The 21,642-nt window shown below is 28.6% G+C and overlaps 1 protein-coding gene across 4 annotated transcripts; it reads right to left on the reverse strand.

The window, feature by feature from the left end:
• Positions 1 to 1,488: 1,488 nt before the first annotated feature.
• On the reverse strand, positions 1,489 to 15,383 carry LOC135949142 (ninjurin-A-like). Of its 4 annotated transcripts, XM_065498603.1 has the most exons (4): positions 15,207 to 15,367; positions 2,833 to 3,009; positions 2,236 to 2,441; positions 1,986 to 2,103 (listed from the first exon to the last, which is right to left on the reverse strand). In XM_065498603.1, the coding sequence occupies exons 1-3, from the start codon at positions 15,255 to 15,257 to the stop codon at positions 2,238 to 2,240; spliced, it is 432 nt and encodes a 143-aa protein (XP_065354675.1). In that variant the 5' UTR covers positions 15,258 to 15,367; the 3' UTR covers positions 1,986 to 2,103; positions 2,236 to 2,237. The 4 variants fall into 4 exon arrangements, with proteins under 4 accessions (XP_065354677.1, XP_065354676.1, XP_065354675.1 ...); XM_065498605.1 differs by lacking the exons at positions 1,986 to 2,103; positions 2,236 to 2,441 and adding an exon at positions 1,489 to 1,759 and having other exon boundaries at positions 15,207 to 15,383; XM_065498604.1 differs by lacking the exon at positions 2,236 to 2,441 and having other exon boundaries at positions 1,781 to 2,103.
• Between the last annotated feature and the right edge of the window lie 6,259 nt (positions 15,384 to 21,642).

Below are 21,642 nucleotides of genomic sequence, written 5' to 3' on the forward strand. Positions count from 1 at the left end.
GGCAAAAATGTAAAAAATAAATTTTCGCTCCAATTTTTAGGAATTGCGGGAATCTCTTTGACAAGTTTTTTTACATTTTGTTATTTAGAATGACAAATGTAAAAAACGTTGATAATTTCATTGAGGTTTGTTAACAAATAAAGATTTTATTACATATTTATTGAGTTTTTAAAACGAAAATTTGCATCAAAATTTTAATAGGATTGCAATAATAGAAGCAATTTGATCCAAATTTAATCCAAATTAATTTTTTTTTGTTTAGATAAGTTAATTTTTGGCCTAGTCAATATCTCAATTAGATTCAAAAATATGCCACTTTAAAACTCCGCCCTTCAAAAATATTGCACTTTTTCATATTTCAATGTAACTAACTCAGAACCATTAGTTGTGTTCGCGTACTTGATAATTTGTAATAATTTGTACAAATTATCACTGGAAGTTACTGAATTCTGTTCGTTTACTTTTAAAAACTTGTAACGAGAGAGCAAGAGAGTGATATTGTTACGAAATTGTACTTGAATTCAAATATAACAAATTTGTTAACAAACACTTTTGCTTTATAAACCTTTAATAAAAGTATTCTATTCATAAACGTTTGTTAAAGTGACAATAACTAATGTACTGATTTTTGTTTAAGCTGGCAATTCTTCTCATTTATTTCCCCTTTTTCGTTGTTAGTGTTGCTTTCAATTAGGATAAAATATTTGTTAGTTTTCTTTTTTTCATTTATTGCTTTTATTAATAATACATTTTTGAAGATAACAACTAATTTTTAGATAAAAAATATACATCTGATTCTAGTAAATTTATATTAAGCTAAAATGTATTAATGTACAAACTTTTTTATATAGTTTATTTCAATTATTATTAAAAGTATTCGAATGACGAATATTCTGTGATAAAATAAACATAATTTATGATTTGTTATATTAATTTATTTTTATTGACATTTTGTTAAATTTTAACAAAATTTAATGAATTTCTATGTGGAAACACATAGTTTTAATTCCGGAGTGGGTATATTAGATTGTGTGGACGACCTTCTTCCACAATGTTTACACATTTTATTGCTATATGGCGTTGCAGGTTAAACGTAAATGACAAAAATGCCAATCAAACTCACTTGTGAACCTCATGTATGTAGTTCACTGCCGGAGGAATATCATACAAAAGCATATACTATTAAAATGGAACTTATTTGCCAGCGGAGTGGAAATTGTGCTTAGCAATTGCAATAGTATCGTCTATTATTCTAAATTTATCTTTAAAATCCTCTTTTTTAAGATAAAAAGAATTCCTTAAAGTAGGTTTAAAGTAGGGTTGTACCAACTTTAAAATTTGTACAATTAACAATTGTTTATCAAAGGTATTTTAAGCTATCAATCGCTTATGAATACAACTTTATGAAAATTTCCTATAATTGGTTTATAAACCTTTTGTAAATGTTTATGCATATGGCTGTTAGTATTTAAATAAACAAAATGAATATGTAGTATCAAAATTATAACGTTTATTAATAATAAAGTACTTTGACTTAAAATATACCGGTTATATGTATGCTATATTAGTTTTTGTCTAGAATTTCGACATCTGCTATGGCTGGATCTAAACCAAAATTCATTTTTATAACATCACAAAATACTGAGAGAAATATTAAACCATTTATAATATGATTTAAGACATCGGCAACCTTGCGCTCTTCTTTGCCCTTATGAATGCTGAGAACAGATTGTATCATTAATAGTAAACCAGCGCTGATCTATGAGAAATGAAACACAAATTTATATGCATGTAATACTATACAATTTATGAAATACATATTTTTATTTAACTTAATTCTAAAAATAATTGATGCTATAATTTTTATTAAAATAATTTTGCCGTTTATATGTATATCTTCTAAAGATCTTTTTTCGGATGATCCAATAATCGTAGAGGTTGAGATGAGTATTCGATGCCAAAACCGGATATAATCACATTTATTACCGATATGACAAATATAACAACCAAAATGATATCATTTAATATTATAGCGGCCGTTTGATCCTGTTTACGATTGATATTCAGACTTCCGATTATTACAAAGAATATACCAACCATCAGCTACACCATAAAGAAAAATTGAAAAGAAAATTTAGTTTTAATTAATTTTATTGAAGTATTTATGACTTATGGAATAAGTTTATAGCTAATTTTTTAATATTAATCGCATTTACAAAATCCACAACAACATACAATTAATTTAAACCACTTAAGAAATCTCCTTGTGGTGGCGGTAAACGAGAATCAAATGCCGATATAAATAAATTGATCATGGTTACAAAGAAAGCGAAACCCGTTCGAATGTGATTAATCATATTGGCCGATTGATGAAATTCTGGCTTGTGCATACGACAATCACGCATTAGACTCAGTGATAAACTTAATACACCAGACAGGATCTATATTTTTATGCAAAAACAAAAACAGCGACAAACATGGCCAATGTTGTGTATTATACATGAAATAAACGATTCAATATTTATTTAATTCACAACCCATAGTACGAGTATGTTGTATCAACTTTACTATCCCGGATGTATTCATACAACTTTAGATAAACATTAGTGAGAATGCTGTATGTGTTGTACCATCATTTGTACAACTATTGTAAAATCATACGACATACAACTCGTACAATAGGTTGTGAATTTAACAAATAAGTATGTTGAGGGTATTCACAATTCAGTGTAAAATTCATTTCAAATATTTAAGTAGCAGAATTTGATTGATCTCATTTGATTTTCTAAACTGTGAATATCTCAATTAAGCTTAAAACAATTTAAAACTAACCTGCAATACTATTGATAGACTGATAAGAATCAACATTAATTTGTAGAACTGATGCTGCTCTCCCACTTGTAAAATGTATTTAAGTTGTGATGCGTTTGCAGTCAGCAACGCTATATCCAACATGCCCTGGGCAATTGTCTTCTTCGTGGCATATCTATTGGCATCCATACCTTTCATCTAAAAGAAAATAAAATTGTTATTGTTTAAATAAATGATTTACAAATTAGATTAGAAATTGCTTAAATACAAATTGAAACTTCCGAAATATAATTGAACATTTCTGAAATATGGCGTTTGCAAGGTGTGAATTGTTTGAAATTGTAACATTCGGAATGTTAAAAACAAATAATTTGGATGGTTCATTCCAAAGCTGACAGCAGTCGGATTTGTCATCTTAGAAGTTTAAAATTTGTAACAACTATTTATTTTTGTAAATTTACTAGGGTATTCAATTAATCGGGTTTCTAGTTTAATCGGTTAATCGAGCAAATAATTAATCGGGGTTTAGATTTAATCGGTTAATTTTAAATTATTCAATTAACCGAATAATTTCTATTTAAATTTTAAACTGAAAATAAAACAACGAATTTTCTGTACTTATTTAATTAAGTGTTTTATTAATAAAAAGAACAAAAACATAAAAAATAAATTTGTGTGCAACTTCAAATTGTTTATTTCTGTACACTAATTTAAAACTTAAGACTAATATTTCATTAAAAATAACAAAAAATATTTAAAATTTTTATTTTTCGAATTTGGATTCAAAAATTTCATGACTACTCATTTTTGAAAATTTAGTGATGTATGTTTAATGCAGCCTTTTTTTTGATTGCAGGTTAAAATTTAGCACTAATTGTAGTGCAGATTTTTGCACTAAATCTTCGTTTAGTGATAGTTAAAAAATTATCACTATCACTATAGAGCTAGTTAAGAAATAAGCATTATCACTAAAGCTGATAAAAAATAGTGCAAACTAAATTTTTTGCAATTTTAGAGAGTGATAGTGCAATGCTGATTTCAATCAATATTTAGTGCACTATATAACCTAACTACCCCCAACTGTGATAAAATCTGTATTATACTATTGAATACCTTTTTGGATTTTTTAGATTTTTAATACTTTAAATAATTTCTATAAGTTCTGATAAAAACTCACTTCAGTATTGTCTCCAGTTTCGTCTATTAGCATGTTCTCATCCGACAAATACATGTAAATTAAATATGTCAGTTTTTATACTCACTAAACATGTTTCTTGGATGTTTGAAAAAATATGTAATTTTACTTTGACATTTGTATTTGAATTTAAATGGAAAAATAAATACAAAAAAATATGTTAAATTGCAAAAAAAACGAAATCTCGGTTAATCGACACAAATTAATCGGTTTATTTGTTATTTGAAAATCGCCAGTTTTGAATTATTCGAACAGTTAACCAACCAAAATTAATTGAATACCCTAAAATTTACACAACAATTTAAATAGTCACACTTTAACAGCGCATAGTGGGGGATCTGAAAAAAATATGGAAATAAATCTGTAACTTCTAAACGAATAGCCCGATTTTAATAAAATTTCCCATGGCTATACAGGAGGTGTTGATAAGTTTTTGTTTTGAATTTGGGCTTATAACACCAAGGGGGGGAGGGGGGTTGTTGCGAGCCACAATACCCCACCTCGCATATATCAACAATTAAAAATGATGCCAAATTTTTGTTTGCAGTCTGATTTAAAAGATTTTTATATATATGGAATCTACTAACGGATCCAATTCTTTCCCGATTTTCTTGAAATATAATTTTTGGAATTAACAAGACATGTATTAATAATAGTAAGAAAGAATTGTTTAAAAACCTCTACTGAGTCAAAAGTTATGTGCATTAGGGTGGCCCCTAATAAACGAAAGTTGGATTTTAGCCATTCTCACCCCCCCCCCCAGTTTGTTGAACATTAGTAACAAAATCATCCTGAAAAAATTTTAGGTAAATCGGTTGGGGTTAAGACGTGCCGCAAGCCCTCTGAAGTTATGAGATGCATTTACAAGGGGAAAAAATTAATTTTTTCATTTTTTGTAAAAATTTTGCCATTAAAAAATTACTTTTGTAATTTAATTTAAAAGAATAGAAATGTGAACGCAATTGTCGTTCTAATGAGACATAAAAAACAGAAATTGGTCAAAAAATTTTAAAGTTATTAAAATATCGCCAGGCCTTTAACGTGTCTCAGGCAACTAGAACAAGAAAGGTAGGAACAAAATTAACATTTTTGGATAAATATTAAAATAAAAGCTCATTTTTACTTAAAATATGTCCATATTTACTTGTATATGAGTTTTTGTATCCGTAGGATAGCGTTATCTCTTATAGTTTTTCCGTACCTGCGATTTAAATTTTGAAATTTTCGAGAAAAACCCATTATTTGGCAATTTTTACCCGAATGAGCTCTATTTTCTTACTCTTATGAATTTTAAGTAAAACTTATTCAGAATATTATAGTCTAGATAATTCTAAATATACTCTGAAACTTTTACTAAAATCGGAAAACGTTAATCCTTAAATCGTGAAGGTCAAAGGTCAAAATTTTCAATATTTGGAATTTTTCATGGAGAGATAGCGAAATATTATATACTTTTGGGCCGATTTTGATGAAACTTAAGAAAAATATAACATAAACTCTAGGGTTTATAATAACAGCACAAGAATGGAAATTAATGCTTAATGGCACTTGGGGTTAAAATGACCCCAAACTTTTAAAATCATAATTTTTTTATGGTTTTAAAAGTTTGGGGTAATTTTAACCCCAAGTGCTCTATTGGGTTAATTTTAATTTTTCTGCTGTTTTTGTAAATACTAGGCTTTGTGTTATATTTTTGTTAAATTTCATCATAATCGTCCCAAAAATATACAACATTTCGAAATCTTTCCAAGAGAAATTCCAAATATTGAAAAATTTTACCTTTGACCTTCACGATTTAAGGATTAACGTTTTCCGATTTTAGTAAAAGAATTTAGAAAAAAAATTCATAAGAGTAAGGAAATAGAGCTCATTCGAGTAAAAATTGCCAAATAATTGGTTTTTCTCGAAAATTTCAAAATTTAAATCGCAGGTACGGAAAAAGTATAAGAGATATATTATATTTTTTTCACATTTGTATTCCCTATTATATTCTTAATAAATCCCAATGAGATGATCAAAAAAATCTGAAATTTGTTTAACAAAATTTTTAAAAATTTGAAAATGGAGTTTTGAAACTGCCGTTAAAAAAATTTTTTGTTCATAACTAAGAATAGGTTAACGGTATCCTACGGAGACAAAAACTCATACAAGTAAATATGGACATATTTTAAGTAAAAATGAGCTTTTATTTTAATATTTATCTTGTTCTAGTTGCCTGAGACACTAATGGCCCGGCGAATTTTTAATGACTTTAAAATTTTTTGACCAATTTCTGTTTTTTATGTCTCATTAGAACGAAAATTACGTACACATTTCGATTCTTTTAAATTAAATTGCAAAAGTAATTTTTTAATGGCAAAATTTTTACAAAAACTGAAAAAATGCATTTTTTCCTTGTAAATGCATCTCAAAACTTCAGAGGGCTTGCGGCACGTCTTAACCCCAACCGATTTACCTAAAATTTTTTCAGGATGATTTTTTTACTAATGTTCACCAAACTGAAGGGTGGGAATGGCCAAAATCCAACTTTCGTTTATTAAGGGCCACCCTAATGTGCATTCAAACATAAACAAATAAAAATGTCGTTTAATCGCCATTTTTTTCCGAAAAGGTACTTACATTAATTTTAAATTCTACAGAAAATAAGAAAAACATAAATAAATAGTGTATGTATATTTTTCAGAAATACAACATATCAAGAAATATTATAAAAGCAAAATAATATCAAAATTCGTATTATTGCGTGGTCCAGAGCCTTCCGAAGTAGACTTATTTTTATATAAATTTCAACTTTAGACAACATTTTCTCAAATCGCATAGCTGATTTCATAAAATTAAGACTTGTTTTGTATGTCCCAATATGTTCTTCAATATTGTGCAAAGGGATTTCATAGCCCCGAGCTTGGTCCCTTCAATATATCAAAAAATCTGAAAAATCCCAATTTTGGGATTTTTGGAAAGTTTTTTGGGAATTGTGGGATTATCATTCACAAATATCTTTTTCACTTTTGGATTTGGATCGAAAGTTTCTATAAAAGAGTAAAATTTCATTAAATAAAATTTTCCAAAAAAATTAACTATAATTTTTTATTGAAAAAAGTTTTTTATAATTTTTTTAATTCTTAAAAATTTTGTACATTTTTGAAAAGAGGACATCATTTCATACACGTTGATATATAATATGTATATCTTTTCTTTTCCGCAAAATTTGGCATCATTTTTAATTTTTGATATACCCGAGGTGTCCCACAATGGGGCATTGTGGCTCGGCCCCCCTTGGTGTTATAAGCCCAAATTCAAAACTAAAACTTATCAACACCTCCTCAACACCGGGCTATTCATTTAAAATGTACAGATTTATTTCCAGTTTTTGTTCGACCCCCACTGTGCAGCGCCTATGATAAAACTAACCTAATTGCAACGTACTGTTACAGTAGTTTCATGAATTTCAAAAAATATTACGAATTTTCTAGCCGATTTTGATGAAACTATAGAAATATGTATCTGACATTAGTTTTATAACTAATGACAAAAATTGATTTATTTTGCAAATATTTCAATAGCTTTTCAGTGTCACGCACTCACATCCATTTAATTGACAAAGTGAATAGTTTAAAGTTATTAAATATTTTATAAAGAAAATACAAAGTATGTACATCTTCTGCATGAAATTACTAATGTGCTGTTTTTCAATAGCGAACGAGTGCTTTGAGTGGAAATTTTACATGTATTTTGTTGTTGTTACAATAACAACATAACATAAATCTACTACCATAGAGAAAATATACATTGAGCGGAAACTAGAAAAAACTCAAACAAAAAAATTACTCAAAAAAATAATACATAAAAGTGTTGCTTTTGTTTTCACATAGTTTTTTTTACCAATACATTCTCACCTCTTAGGTTTTTGACAACTGAGTTAGGTATTTGACAGAAGAGTTCAGCTCTATGTGTGTTCTCTATGCCTACTACTTACAAGCATACTTACAAGTACACTTAAATGCGTACAGAACATTCTCGTAAATTGTTTTCCGTTATTGATTTCTTTGGTCATAAAACATTTAAAATTATTTTTATATGTTATGTATAAATGGCATGATGTAAATCAATTCATAATTAATGATTTACTTAATAATTATACACTATGAATACTTTAAAAGAATTCAAAGTGTACATTTTTCAAATTAATTCATGACTTAAATCTTAATATGCTGCAATATATCAATATGGATATCTTATTTGTCATTGAATATATGTATTTAAATATAATTTTTTGCTGTAAAATATAATTACATATTCGCATATGTTGGAATTTGTATTTCGGAAAAAACAATTTGAACATGTCTTTATTTATCCTTATTTACAAGGTTGGTAATCGATTCAAAACTGCTAACGCTAATTTGGATTTAAATGAAAATGAAAAATAACAAGTAAGAAAGTATTGTCGGTCAAGACCATTTTTCTTTTAAAATTTCAATAATTTATATTTTTGAGTGATTTTCGGAAGTGGGCCTTATATGGGAGCTATGACCAATTATGGACCGATCGTAACAAAATTTGGTGACATGAATTTTGTATATATAAAACTTATTTGGAGCGGAATTTGTGGAGATACATGTATAAATTAAATATTTATGACCGATAAAGTCCAATTTCGGAAGGACATTTGTATGGGGGCTAGGTGAAATAATGGACCGATTTCAGCCAGATTCAATAGGCTTGGTCATTGGAAAAAATAATATGTACCAAACTTGATCGAAATATCTTCAAAATTGCGACCTATACTCTGCGCACAAGGTTTACATGGACAGACAGCCAGACGGACGGACGGACATCGTTTAATCGACTTAGAATGTGATTCTAAGACGATCGGTAAACTTTAAGTTGGGTGTTAGACTAATATTTTTGGTCGTTACAAACATCTGCACAAACGCATTTTACCCTCTCCACTATGGTGTTATAGGGTATAATAAGAATTCTTAATTAAATTTTCAAAATCAAATTATTTTTTTTCGCTTAAGAATTCATTGCGTATTAGTTATTGGGCATAATTCCTTAGTACTTCAAACTAGAGTTTCGTGTTTTATTCAATTATTGGCTTTTACTTTTTGAACTATTTTTAGCAGAAAAATTCAAAATTTGGAACTGAAAAATATATTTGGATGTAAAAATCTAACCTAACAGTGAATAACACGTTTATTGACTCGGAAATTCATCCACAATATTCTTCCAATTATACTCTAGCATTTAATTAAGAGTGAAAACAAATTTTTTTGGAGACATGTTTAGAATCACGTAATAGTAACTGAGACCATAGAGCGGAAACTAGAAAAAAACTCAAACATAAAAATTACTCAAAACAATCACATAGTATATTCACTAATATATTCTCACCACTTAGGTTTCTGACAACTGAGTTAGGTCTTTGACAGGAGAGTTTCCGCTCTATGTCTATTCTCTATGACTGAGATCGATAATAATATAATATATATTTGTTTTAAATTTTTGGATCAATATTTGGAAACCTTCCAATAAAGAATTACCAAATCATTTAAAAAATGTATCATATCTCCTGACGATTAAACTTAAAATTGAGTTATCATCAAAGAGCGGAAACTCTTCTGTCAAAGACTTACCTCAGTTAACCGAGTGATCGGTTAACCAGTTTCTAAAATTTTGCGCAGATATGTTTAATTAAAAATTAAGATTTTATTGCAATCAGCTCTACGTAGCCTTGATCTGTTTTGAGTTATTGTAAGTAGCCTTGCGAGCGGGTTCGGATTATGATGTAATTTTTACACATCAGTTTCTCATGTGCTCATGGTTCTAAGAATTTTGGATTATGCCCTCTGAATGAGATCTATACTGGTATTGCTTGCTGTTCCCCATAATTGGATTCCGTATATCCAAATTGGTTTTAAGACCGTATTATACAGAACGATTTTGCAGTAAAGGCTTAATTTCGATTGATGGTGGATTAGCCCGTGTAAATTAGAAGCTTTTAGTTTCATGTGAAGCCGCTTGGCTTCTATCTAAATTAATACCAATGTAAGTAACGTGATCGGACTGTGGAATATTCACACTGTTTAGTGTCACTGGTGGACAACTACCTCTCCTATGTACTTACATTTGATTTCATTTACTTTTATTCTCCAATTTTTTAACCTCACATAATCGCCGCACTTTATCCTAAACAAGCGACAAACCTTGTCAAAAGCCTGGGCAACATCTTGAAATATTGTCAAACTGTACTTTTTTTAGTTCGAACGATTTTCGTATCTTTCTAGTTAGGCGGTTAACTTGCTCAATTGTTCGGTGATGTTCACGGAATCCAAATTGATGATCTGGGATAATGTTTTGACTATTAAGAATGTTACAATTTTTCCTTGGATTATCTTCTCAAATAGTTTAGACAAACAAGGCAATAAGGTAATCGGTCTGTAGGATGATGCCAATATCAAATTCTTTCCTGACTTGGGTATCGTAACAATTCGTGAGATTTTCCGATTGAATAATACTGAGAGCACAACAATTGCCACATCTGGTAGGTTTCCAATCATGGAAGGTGTAATTAAATCATAACCTGAAGATTTTTTAGTTTTAGTTTAAGATTATGTTTTATGATTTTCTGAACATCTTCTGTTTTAGTGAGTATTCTAGGGGTAACTACAGCCAACCTTGTGTAGTACATTAGCGATGCCTTTTAAGCGTTTTGTATTGTATGACCAACATTTTTTATTAATCATACAAATTTAAACATTTTCATTTTCTAATCGTGAATTGGAGCGTAGAGAACATAGAGCAGAAACTAGAAAAAAACTCAAACAAAAAAATTACTCAAAATAGTCACACATTCGAGTGTTGTTTTTGTTTTCACATGGTTTTTTCTACTACTACATTCTCACCACATAGGTTTCTGACAACTGAGTTAGGTCTTTGACAGGAGAGTTTCCGCTCTATGTCTATTCTCTATGAATTAGAGTAACATCGTTTTTCGAAATATTTTTTAGTTTGAAATTGTTCCAATACTCTTACCGTAATTATATTTTCATGTAAAATTATCAGCGCGCAAACACACCTTTTTCCCACCATGTCAATGGTAATAGTTTGTAAATAGTTATCGAAATATTTAAGTATTATGCGAGTATTTTAAGATTTTTATATTTGTTTGTTTATTTGTAGGTGAGCAACATTGAACAGTGGGTTGGATCGTAAACATTTTAATAATCTTGCTGATCTGATTGAAAAATTATGTATCTTTAGTAAACGTATTAGGCTGGCCTAAAATTGTTCTACGTCGTCTAACAACTAAATGCTGAAAATTTTAGCAAAATTGGATATCGTTTATATCATAGAATAAACACATAGAACGGAAGGAGAGAGTAATATATATGGAAAAATTACTCTCTTTTCACACATACGGGTGATACAATAACATAATACATGCAATACATTCTCATGAATTAGGTTTTTGACAACAGACTTAGGTTTTTGGCTCTCAGTTACCTATCTAGTTGTTGTCTATGGTTTATATGTTGCTCGTTTTATTTGAAGTTTTGAGTTCAGGGTCAAAGTAGCAATATTTTCCAAAAAAAATAAATATTAATAAATTCAATTAAAGATAGTTTTTGTATTTCATTCACCCATATATGTTTAACTATAAACATTTTCTGACATCTATAACCATAGAGAATTATACATAGAGACGAGACACTCCGATTTGTCAAACAAAAATACAACAATCATATGTCTGATACAACAACAAAATATATTGAATTCAGTGAATTCACTTAATTGTGAATAAATTCGTAAATAATTCATCGATTTTTATGGTCGATATCTCACTTTATTCCTATTACATATGGCTTTGCGATAAAGCAATAAATCTGAACACTGTCTGCCGTTTTCGATTTTTTATGATTTTTTTAAAACAAAAAATTTGACATTTGAGTTTGAGTTTTTTTCAAGTTTCCGCTCTATGTTTCTCTATGATTATAACTCCGAAACTACTTAGCCGATTGAACCGCAATATATATATGTATGTGAAATTTTTTAAAAAGCATGGGGAAAATTTTTTCAAAATTCAATCAATCGAAAGAAAAACATTAACTACTTAATTTTATGTATATCAAACAAAAAAGTAAAATTTTGTGAAAATGATCGAATTCACTTAATTGTGAATAAATTCGAAAAGAATCAATAAATTTTTATGATCGATATCTCATTTTGTTGCTATTATATGTGGGTTTGCGATAATGAAAAATGTTTGCCGTTTTAGATTTTTCATGAGTTTTTTAAAACACAAAAATTACCTATTTTCACGTAAAAAATATATTTTTGGCTTCAATTTGTTATTATAACTCCGAAATTACTGAGCCGATTAAAACGCAATATATAAACGGATTAAAGGCTATGTAAATTTAAACTTTTCTAAGTTTTGTTTTCTCAAGTACATATTATATTTTAGTAAAATTTTAAGTTTTTTGGAATAGAACTTTTGAGGGTTAAAAGGGGTTAAACAAATTGTACTACCACCAGAAAGGCGAAAGTGTCCTCTTTAACCCCATATATACTTTTGTACCTGTCTGGAACTGTCTGTAGATCACTTTTTCCATTTGAATGAAATTACTCCCAACATTTTTTCTATTTTGAGAAGATTTGCTACATAATTTTTTTCGGGCCCTTGGTCCATTATTTTACTTAGAAACTGTACAAATTGGACTTTATCGGTCGTAAATGTTTAATTTATATAGGTATCTACACAAATTTAGCTATAAATAAATTTTATATATACGGAAGTCATGTTACCTAACTTCATGACGATCGGTCCATAATTAGTCATAGCTTCCATATAAGGACCTCTTCCGAAATTCACTTTAGCGAGAATAAATCTCTTTAGCTTTAAATTTCTCAACTGATAAACAGATTTTCATGACATTCAAATAATTCTGAAATATCTCTATCGCTTCAAAAGTTACAGAGTTTTGGTCGATGAAAAACAATTCTAAGCCACTGTGCGGCGCAGGTCTCTGCTTGTTAGTTACGATAACACAACAAGTAAGAGTGCTATATTCGGCTGTGCCGAATCTTATATACCCTTCACCAAATTATACTTCAAAATTTTAAATATTTTTAGGTAAACAAAATTTAATTTTTTTTAATTGTTTTTTTTTTCATTTTTTGGAAAAAAATTTATTTAAAATTTTTTTTTTTTAAATTTAAATTTTTTTTTTTTTTAAATTTAAAATTTTTTTTTTTTAATTTTAAAAATTTTTTTTTGGTTTTTTAAATTTTTTTTTTTTAAAAAAAAAAATTCGGGTTAAACATTTTTTTCCCGATTTTGACCCATTGTAGGTCCAACTTAATATGGTCTTATATACGTCGTTGCAAATGTCTTTGAAATATCTATCATTAGATATCCATATTGTCTATATTAATGTCTTAGTAATCCAGATATAGGTCAAAAATTGGTCAAAAATCGAGGTTGTCTTGGTTTTTTCCTCATATCTCAGCCATTTGTGGACCGATTTTGCTGATTTTAAATAGCAAAATTCTCGAAAGCATGTCTGACAGAATTATTGAAGATTTGGATCCCGAAGATATCTGGGGTCTTCAGAAAACTGATTTCAACAGACAGACAGACAGACAGACAGACAGACAGACAGACAGACAGACGGACAGACAGACAGACAGACAGACAGACAGACAGACAGACAGACAGACAGACAGACGGACATGGCTTAATCGACTCCGCTATCTATAAGGATCCAGAATATATATACTTTATAGGGTCGGAAATGAAAAATGTAGAAATTACAAACGGAATGACAAACTTATATATACCCTTCTCACGAAGCTGAAGGGTATAATAAACATAGCATACAGAGTAGTATGAAATTTTTTGCTTGAAATGCAATAAAACCATTCTCAAACCATTGTGAAATATTAGAACATTATGACAATATGACATGATAGGATACCTTGTGATCACTATCCCCTTTCTTTGGAAAGGGGATAGATTGTAGAAGGAAAGGTGGTGGAAGAAGTAGAAAAGGTTGACAACTCTGCAATTGCGCGTTATGTTTGTTATTAGTACATAGCCTCTAGTGGTGAGAAAATATTGTGTGTTACAATATTTTCTTTAGAAAACCTTGTGCGTTACAATATTTTCTATAGACAATCGTGTGTATTACAGTATTATAATACTTTACTTTACAGAAAATCGTGTGTAAAACATAATTTTCTATAGAAGCGAATTTTCCATTGCAAATCTTGTATGTAACAGAATTTTCTAAAGAAAATCTTGTGCATAAAAATATTTTCTAAAAGAGGTTTTATGTATAACATTATTTTCTATAGAAAATGTTGTGTATAACATTTTTTTATTTCCACGACAAAGCTAAGCTAATATGAAAATATTTACAATTTAAATTTTTAGAACTCTGATTTTAAAAAAAGTACTACTTAATTATTATTTTCATTTTCCATCAATGCAAGTACATATTGATTTGAATTTTAAAAATTATGCTAATAAATAATAAAAAAAATGTTTATTTATTGCATCTTCATTAAGCTAAACAAAGAAATCGTAAAATATTTATTTCTCGTATTTATTTCTATGTAGGTATGTACGAGTATTATCCACAAACAAAACTTAAATTCAAATAAAATTAAAGATTTGAAAGTCTTGTGTATGACTAATACTTGAACTGTTGCTTATATCGTTTTTTTTAATTTTTTTTTTTCAATTTAATATCTGTGAATATATTTTTGTTTTCATAATTATTGTATCTGTTTTTTTTTTGTACAAATCTACTAATTTAGACCAAAATATTGCAATTAACTTATACATATTGGTATAAGTACGTTTTTATATGAAAGAATATGTATGTATGTACATTTTCATACATTGTATGTTTATTGTATAAAATACATAGTTGATTTCTGGTTTTTCTTTTGTGTTTTTGTTAAAATTTTGTTTAATTTTATTGTGTAATTGTGTAATTATATACATGTTTGTTTATGTACATAGTCTGAACATATAGTATTTCCGAAATTAGTTTCATTTCAATGATTTTTCTTTATTGTTTGTTTTTACTTTATGTCTTTTTGCAAACAAAAATAGGTGGGAAAAAAAGAAAAAAATCTAAATATATTTACAGATATTTACTGGTTCCCATTCGAGTTTTCAAAAAATTACCTCTGTCTCGTTGTTCATCATGCCATTAACACTATGGATTACTTGCGCCATTTTACTTTGGTTTGGTAGCAAAATATACAATTATTACATTTAATATTGCAATCCGTAGCAGGATAATTTTGTATAATTAATTCCAGTTTTTTTTTTGGTTCAGTCAAAATTAACTATTAATTAATACTACCACAACAGTTGTAGTTATGAACATCACATCAATATTTTACAATGTACAGTACTTGCATATAATTGTATGTAGTTATATCTACTTTCATTGAAATATTTAATTAAGTTTTTTTTTTGTTTAAAATTTGTGTCTCTATGACAACTTTTCGTGCGGTGTTTGAAACACCAAACACAACTTAACGATTTAACAACTGAACACTTACTAACTGAAAATGAAACGAAACAGAAACTAAATTTGATTTTGTTTATTTACGCCACCAGTTTGTTGATTAAATTGCCGGTTGTATGTATCAGTTGTACGAAGATATTAAAATACATCATACTTATACAGTGTGAATGAAACAGTTCATACAAAGTAATTGAGAAATTGTTAGTTGGTTATGCTCAAACATATCACACTCGTTCAACAATACTGTATTAACTCAATTGATATACCCTTCACCTTCGTGAGAAGGGTAAAGTATATGTATTCTGGATCCTTATAGATAGCGGAGTCGATTAAGCCATGTCCCTCTGTCTGTTTGTCCGTCTGTCTGTTGAAATCAATTTTCTGAATCTTCAATAATTCTGTCAGACATGCTTTCGAGAAGTTTCCTATTTAAAATCAGCAAAATCGGTCCACAAATGGCTGAGATATGAGGAAAAAACCAGGACAAATTTGGTGAATGCTACTCGAAAGCAGATGACACTGTGTATACAAAAATTTATAAAAGCACTGAGTGTATATTTAAACTGTTGTTGTACATTTGAATAAATGAAGTTGTTACAATTTTAAATTACCAAACAGCTTTTATTTGCAATCCAAAGTATCCGGTTTATTTAAAGGAAATAAATCACAATTTTAAATAGGTAAAAATGTAACAATATTATTAAAAAAAAGTATAACAACCCAGCGGTAAAAATACACATTACGTAATCGCTTATATAAGCAGTAGTTCGTAGCAGTTATTAGTGATTCTTTCTCTTATTTTCCCAGTTAGATTTAAATGTGTCATAGGCAGCCTAATCGCTGTGCTCTCGCTTAGAATGTAAGCCACAATATCAGTAGGTACCATTACTATTTAATTTACATCAAAAGCGGAATTCTAAGCGAACTTGATGATATGCCTATAAAGACTTGCTCATTAGAATGAAATCAATGTAGATTGCAGTCCTTTTTGCATTTGTAAGTTAAGGTGTAGTAATATTTTATATATTTTCATATACCACCTGACTATCCGTTTTAATCCTAAACGAAGTTATAATTAGTTCATGATGTGCTGGATTACGCATAGATTACACTTATACCATGTTCACACGACGGCATTATTCGTCATTCACGCTCTCATTCGTCATTCAACCCCCAATTACGAACTGAATTACATGATTCGCCATACAAAATTTCAAGTGCGAATTACCTTGTTCGTACGTAATTCAGTTTGAATTACCTTATGAATTACGAACGAATGACTGTCATCTCTAATTTTTATCGATTATTTATATATCAATATCAGCTGTCCGAACAAAAATGTCAAAACAAAATAAAGAAAAAGATTTTTGCATTAAATAAATAAATTAAAAGAAATAAAAAGTCTGATTAAAGTTAAATTCATTTGTAGAAGTAGCAGCTCTGCCATTCTTTCAGCCCACACCTCTAATAAAGCCCGCTCGCTGCCCTGGTCCCACTTGCTTACACTTTTCTTTTTTCTAATAATGAAAATAATAATTAAATTATATTTGTTTAATTAATAATGCTACAATTTTATGTTTTTACTTACCTTTTTTATCCATTGCCAAATTACAAATTTAAAATTCGCACCAAACAAACAAAAAAACAAAACGTGTAAATAGAAGAAAAAAAAAACAAGAAGAAGAAATAAATAAATGTCAAACTGAATTACGAATGTTGTCGTGTAAACAGGTTGATTCGCAATCGTAATTCAAAACGCGAATTAAGTAATTCAGACTGCCGTGGAAACATGGCATTAGAGTATGTTCTTAGATTACTCGCAACAAAATCGAAAAAATTTTAGAAGCTTTTTAAACCACTACACAATTTTGATGTATTGTGGTTCCAGTAGTACAAATATGGTCCAAATTTTAAATTCTATTGAGAATTTTGTTTTTAGTAAAATTATGAATTTTTTTAGACGTTTATCAACATAATTTATGATAACTCAAAAAGTGTTAGTCCGATATTAATAAAATAAACTCAGAAAAGTTTTTTTAAAGGTTATAATCCGTTTGTATATTGCGTTTTAATCGGCTCAGTAGTTTCGGAGCTATAATAACAAATTGAAGCAAAAAATATATTTTTTACATGAAAATAGTAAAATTTGTATTTTAAAAAACTCATGAAAAATCGAAAACGGCAGAAATTATTTAGGTTTATTACTTTATCGCAAAGCCACATATAATAGCAATAAAATGAGATACCGATCATAAATATCGATTGATTCTTTACGAATTTTTTTACAATTAAGTGAATTCGTTCACAAAGTTTTACTTTTTTGTTTGATATACATAAAATTAAGTAGTTAATGTTCTTCTTTCGATTGATTGAATTTATAAAACATTTTCCCCATGCTATGTACAAATTTTCACATATATGTATATTGCGTTTCAATCGGCTCAGTAGTTTCGAAGTTATAATAACAAATTGAAGCAAAAAAATATTTTTTTTTTACTCATTTTCACAAAATTGTATATGCTTACAAGCGTGTACTTTGAGTGTAATTTTTTTACTGTAACAAAAACAAAACTTATGTAAAATAATTTACACTTAAAGTACACGCTTGTAAGCAAAACAAATTTTGTGAAAATGAGCGAATTCACTAATATAAGTCGGACATATAGTGGGTCAAGATCGGGAAAAATATTTTAAATAGAAAATTTGGAAATTGTGTTTTAAACAAATAATCGTTTCACTTACCGCTGGGAAGTAGTATGACGATTATGAAATGGTATTAAAATACATAAGTTTTTGACAAATATTAAAACTCAGCATTGTCATCAAGACCATTTTGTTACTACAATTTCCGTGTCATGTCACTTTCATGTAATTTATTCAATCTTTATTTAAATTTTTAAAACATTTTTCCACACTTATTCACAAATATTCAGTTTTGAATCAAATAAAATGTTATGATATAAAACATATTATCCAGTCGGGTTTTTCAACATTGTGTTTTCTCAGAATTTTTGGAATGGTTCAATATTTATCATCTATCCGGGTACAATATATGTGGTAAAACAGTAAAACATTTAAAGTAGATAATGAAAATATTTGTCCATTCTGTCCATAATTCAAGTCACACTGTATAATATGCTGAAATAAGTTGAGATGAATTCTGCATTCATTGTTCAAATGAGTATACATAAGAACGACTTAGAGAATCATCTTTCTTCGTGATGTGAGTAAGTAATTAATTTGAATTAATTTATTCTTAAATGCAAGTATAGTCAAACATGGTTATGACGAAGCACGGTCTTTGTCTTGAAGATTGTTTTGGATCGTCGCACAGTGTGGCAAATTTAAAAATGGCGGACAAAACTATATAACTTTTGACACAGGAGGAATTTTTTAATGCGTTTTTTTTGTTTTTTACCCTTATTTTGATATATCAATTTGTATATTAGCTTGTGACGGAATGTAGTTATGATGCCTAAGAAATTGATAGTTATTTTCTTAAGAATTATTAGCCATAATTTAAGTAAGAATTTTTTTTTGCAATTTGCATATGAAATTTATAACTAAAAATTGAGTATTTATTATATTGTACAATATAAAGGCCTTTCTGAGTCCATCTGAGTCGAACAATTAAACAAATTTTAAATGAAATGTTGAATTTTTTAGAAAAGTTTATTATTAGAAATATTTTATTTTCCAATAAAATTTAATAAATAATGATAATAGTAGTGAAGAGTTATAAAAATAACAAGTAAGAAAGTATAGTCAAGTCCGAACATTATATGGACCCTACACTTTAAAATTTCAATTATTTTTTTTCGGAATTTCGGAACAGGGCCTTATATGGGAGCTATGACTAATTATGGACCGATCGCCATGAAATCAGGTCATGTGATTTATGGCTATATGAAAGTTATTTGTTTTGAATTTTTTGTGTATATATTTTTAAGAGATTTATGCTCGTTAAAATGATTTTCGGAAGCGGACCTTATATAGGAGCTATGAGTAATTATGGACTGATCGCCATGAAATTAGGTCGTGTGATTTAAGTCTATATTGAAGTAATTTCTGTTGAATTTTATGTTTATATCAAAATAGTTAAGAGATTTATGCTCGATAAAGTAATTTTCGGAAGCGGGTCTTATATGAAAACTATGACTAATTATGAACCGACCATCATAAAATTAGGTGACATGACTTCCGTGAACATAAAACTTATTGGAAAGGAATATTGTGTAGATGCACATATTAATTAAACATTTATGACGAATAAAATCCAATTTCGGGAAGACATTTGTATAGGGGCTAGGTGAAATAATGGACCGATTTCAGCCAATAGGCTTCGTTCTTGAGCCGAAAATATTGTATGTAGCAGATTTTATCGAAATATCTTCAAAATTGCGACCTGTACTTTGTTAGCAAAAATGAGTATAAACATCATACTTGAGTCAGAAAAATTGATCAAGCTCAAAACGAGCAAAACGAAATGGGTATGTAAATAAAGGAGAGAGTACTTCTACTTTAAAATGGTACTAGGCTTTTTACGAAATATACGAATTCCCTAAGGTTCAATTCCACCAAACCTTAAATTTATGTAAAATTTAACACATTTTTAAAAATAATATAGAAGCGATTTTAAAAGCTGTGGAAACATATATCTGCATTGAAATTAACTATGAAATCATTTTAACGAAACCCGCTTACTTCATAAAAATCCCGTTTGTAAATAAAAGTTATAAGCGATTGAATTTTCAAAATTTATTACAAAATCCTACTTTTCAGTCAAATAATAAAATGGTGCATATTGAATCACCCTGTTTATAGGAAATGTGTTTAAATAGAGACCTGAATTTTAGGCCTCTGAGGTTCTCAGGTGTTATCTTTAATATGAGTATTTAAAATTGGCGGCAAAAAAAAGACTTTTGGCATCTATTTCAAAATTAGCAACACAGTACGTCGATTGTTTTGTTTGCTAGTTTAAGCTGCCAAAATTGGCGAGTAAAACTTTGCGAAAAATCTGAAAGCACAAACAGCTAATGAAACAAGTAAGAGTACTATATTCGGCCGTGCCGAATCTTAAATACCCTCCACCTAAATATGAAGGTATAAAAACTGAAATAATATAACAATTGTTAGAAAGACTAGTTTACGCAGAAGATATTTTATTTCAAATGTACAAAAAATTGTATCTAATTCATCAATTTGTAACTGAAATTCCTATTAGAACGTATGAAATTTAATAATTTATATACTTAATAATCAGTTAATACATTTGGATCAACATTTTTCCCTTTTAACATCAAGTGAAGAAACAGAGTATAAAAAAGGGTATATACATATATTTAGACAAATTTCAAAATATTTGGTTATGGGACTTATGTGGGAGCTATGACCTATTATGATTCGATTGTCATAAAATATTTTAACGTGATTTTTACGTATTTATGTGAGAGCTGTGGCCAATTATGGACCAATATTCACAAAATTCAGTATTATGATTTTAGAATACAAATTACTGATCTGTGTACAATTTTGGTTTAATATATAGATGCTAAGACTTATTATGGTCCTAAATATTTGAGGGCCATTTTTGTTGAATTTCATATAAACAACGCTATTAACAAAAGTGGACCTTATATGGGAGCTATGCCGAATTATGGACCAATATTTAAAAAATCTTGTAGCTCGATTCTTGGATACAAATTACTGCTCGGTGTAAAGTTTTGGTTCAGTACAGATTTTTTTTGGATATTTGTGCAGGTTAATGTGTTTTCCAGAAGTAGTTCTTATATGGAGGCTATGACCAATAATGGGCCTACCATCATAAAATTTGGTACATCGAATTTTTGTATATATTGAATAAATTTGTTTCGAATTTCAACCTGATAACTATATTTGTAACAAATTTATGAGGATTTTAGTGATTTTCGGGAGTGGACCTTATATGGGAGCTATGGCTAAATATGGACCGATATTCAAAAAATTCAGAAGTATGATTACTGGATACAAATTACTGACCTGTGCGTTATTTCATTTTGATATCGATATGTTTTAAATATTTTTTAAGATTAATATCTTTTTCGGAAA

This window comes from Calliphora vicina, chromosome 1, assembly GCF_958450345.1.
Source record: "Calliphora vicina chromosome 1, idCalVici1.1, whole genome shotgun sequence".
NCBI lineage: Eukaryota > Metazoa > Arthropoda > Insecta > Diptera > Calliphoridae > Calliphora > Calliphora vicina.

Coding starts and splice junctions, on each gene's coding strand:
- LOC135949142 (XM_065498604.1), bottom strand. CDS start 15,257: ATGGCGCAAGTAATCCATAGTGTTAATGGCATGATGAACAACGAGACA. Junction 3,010..15,206: donor TGATGAACAACGAGACAGAG/GTAATTTTTTGA, acceptor ATTTTCTTTTAG/ATGAAAGGTATGGATGCCAA. Junction 2,104..2,832: donor GTCTATCAATAGTATTGCAG/GTTAGTTTTAAA, acceptor TTTATGGTGTAG/CTGATGGTTGGTATATTCTT.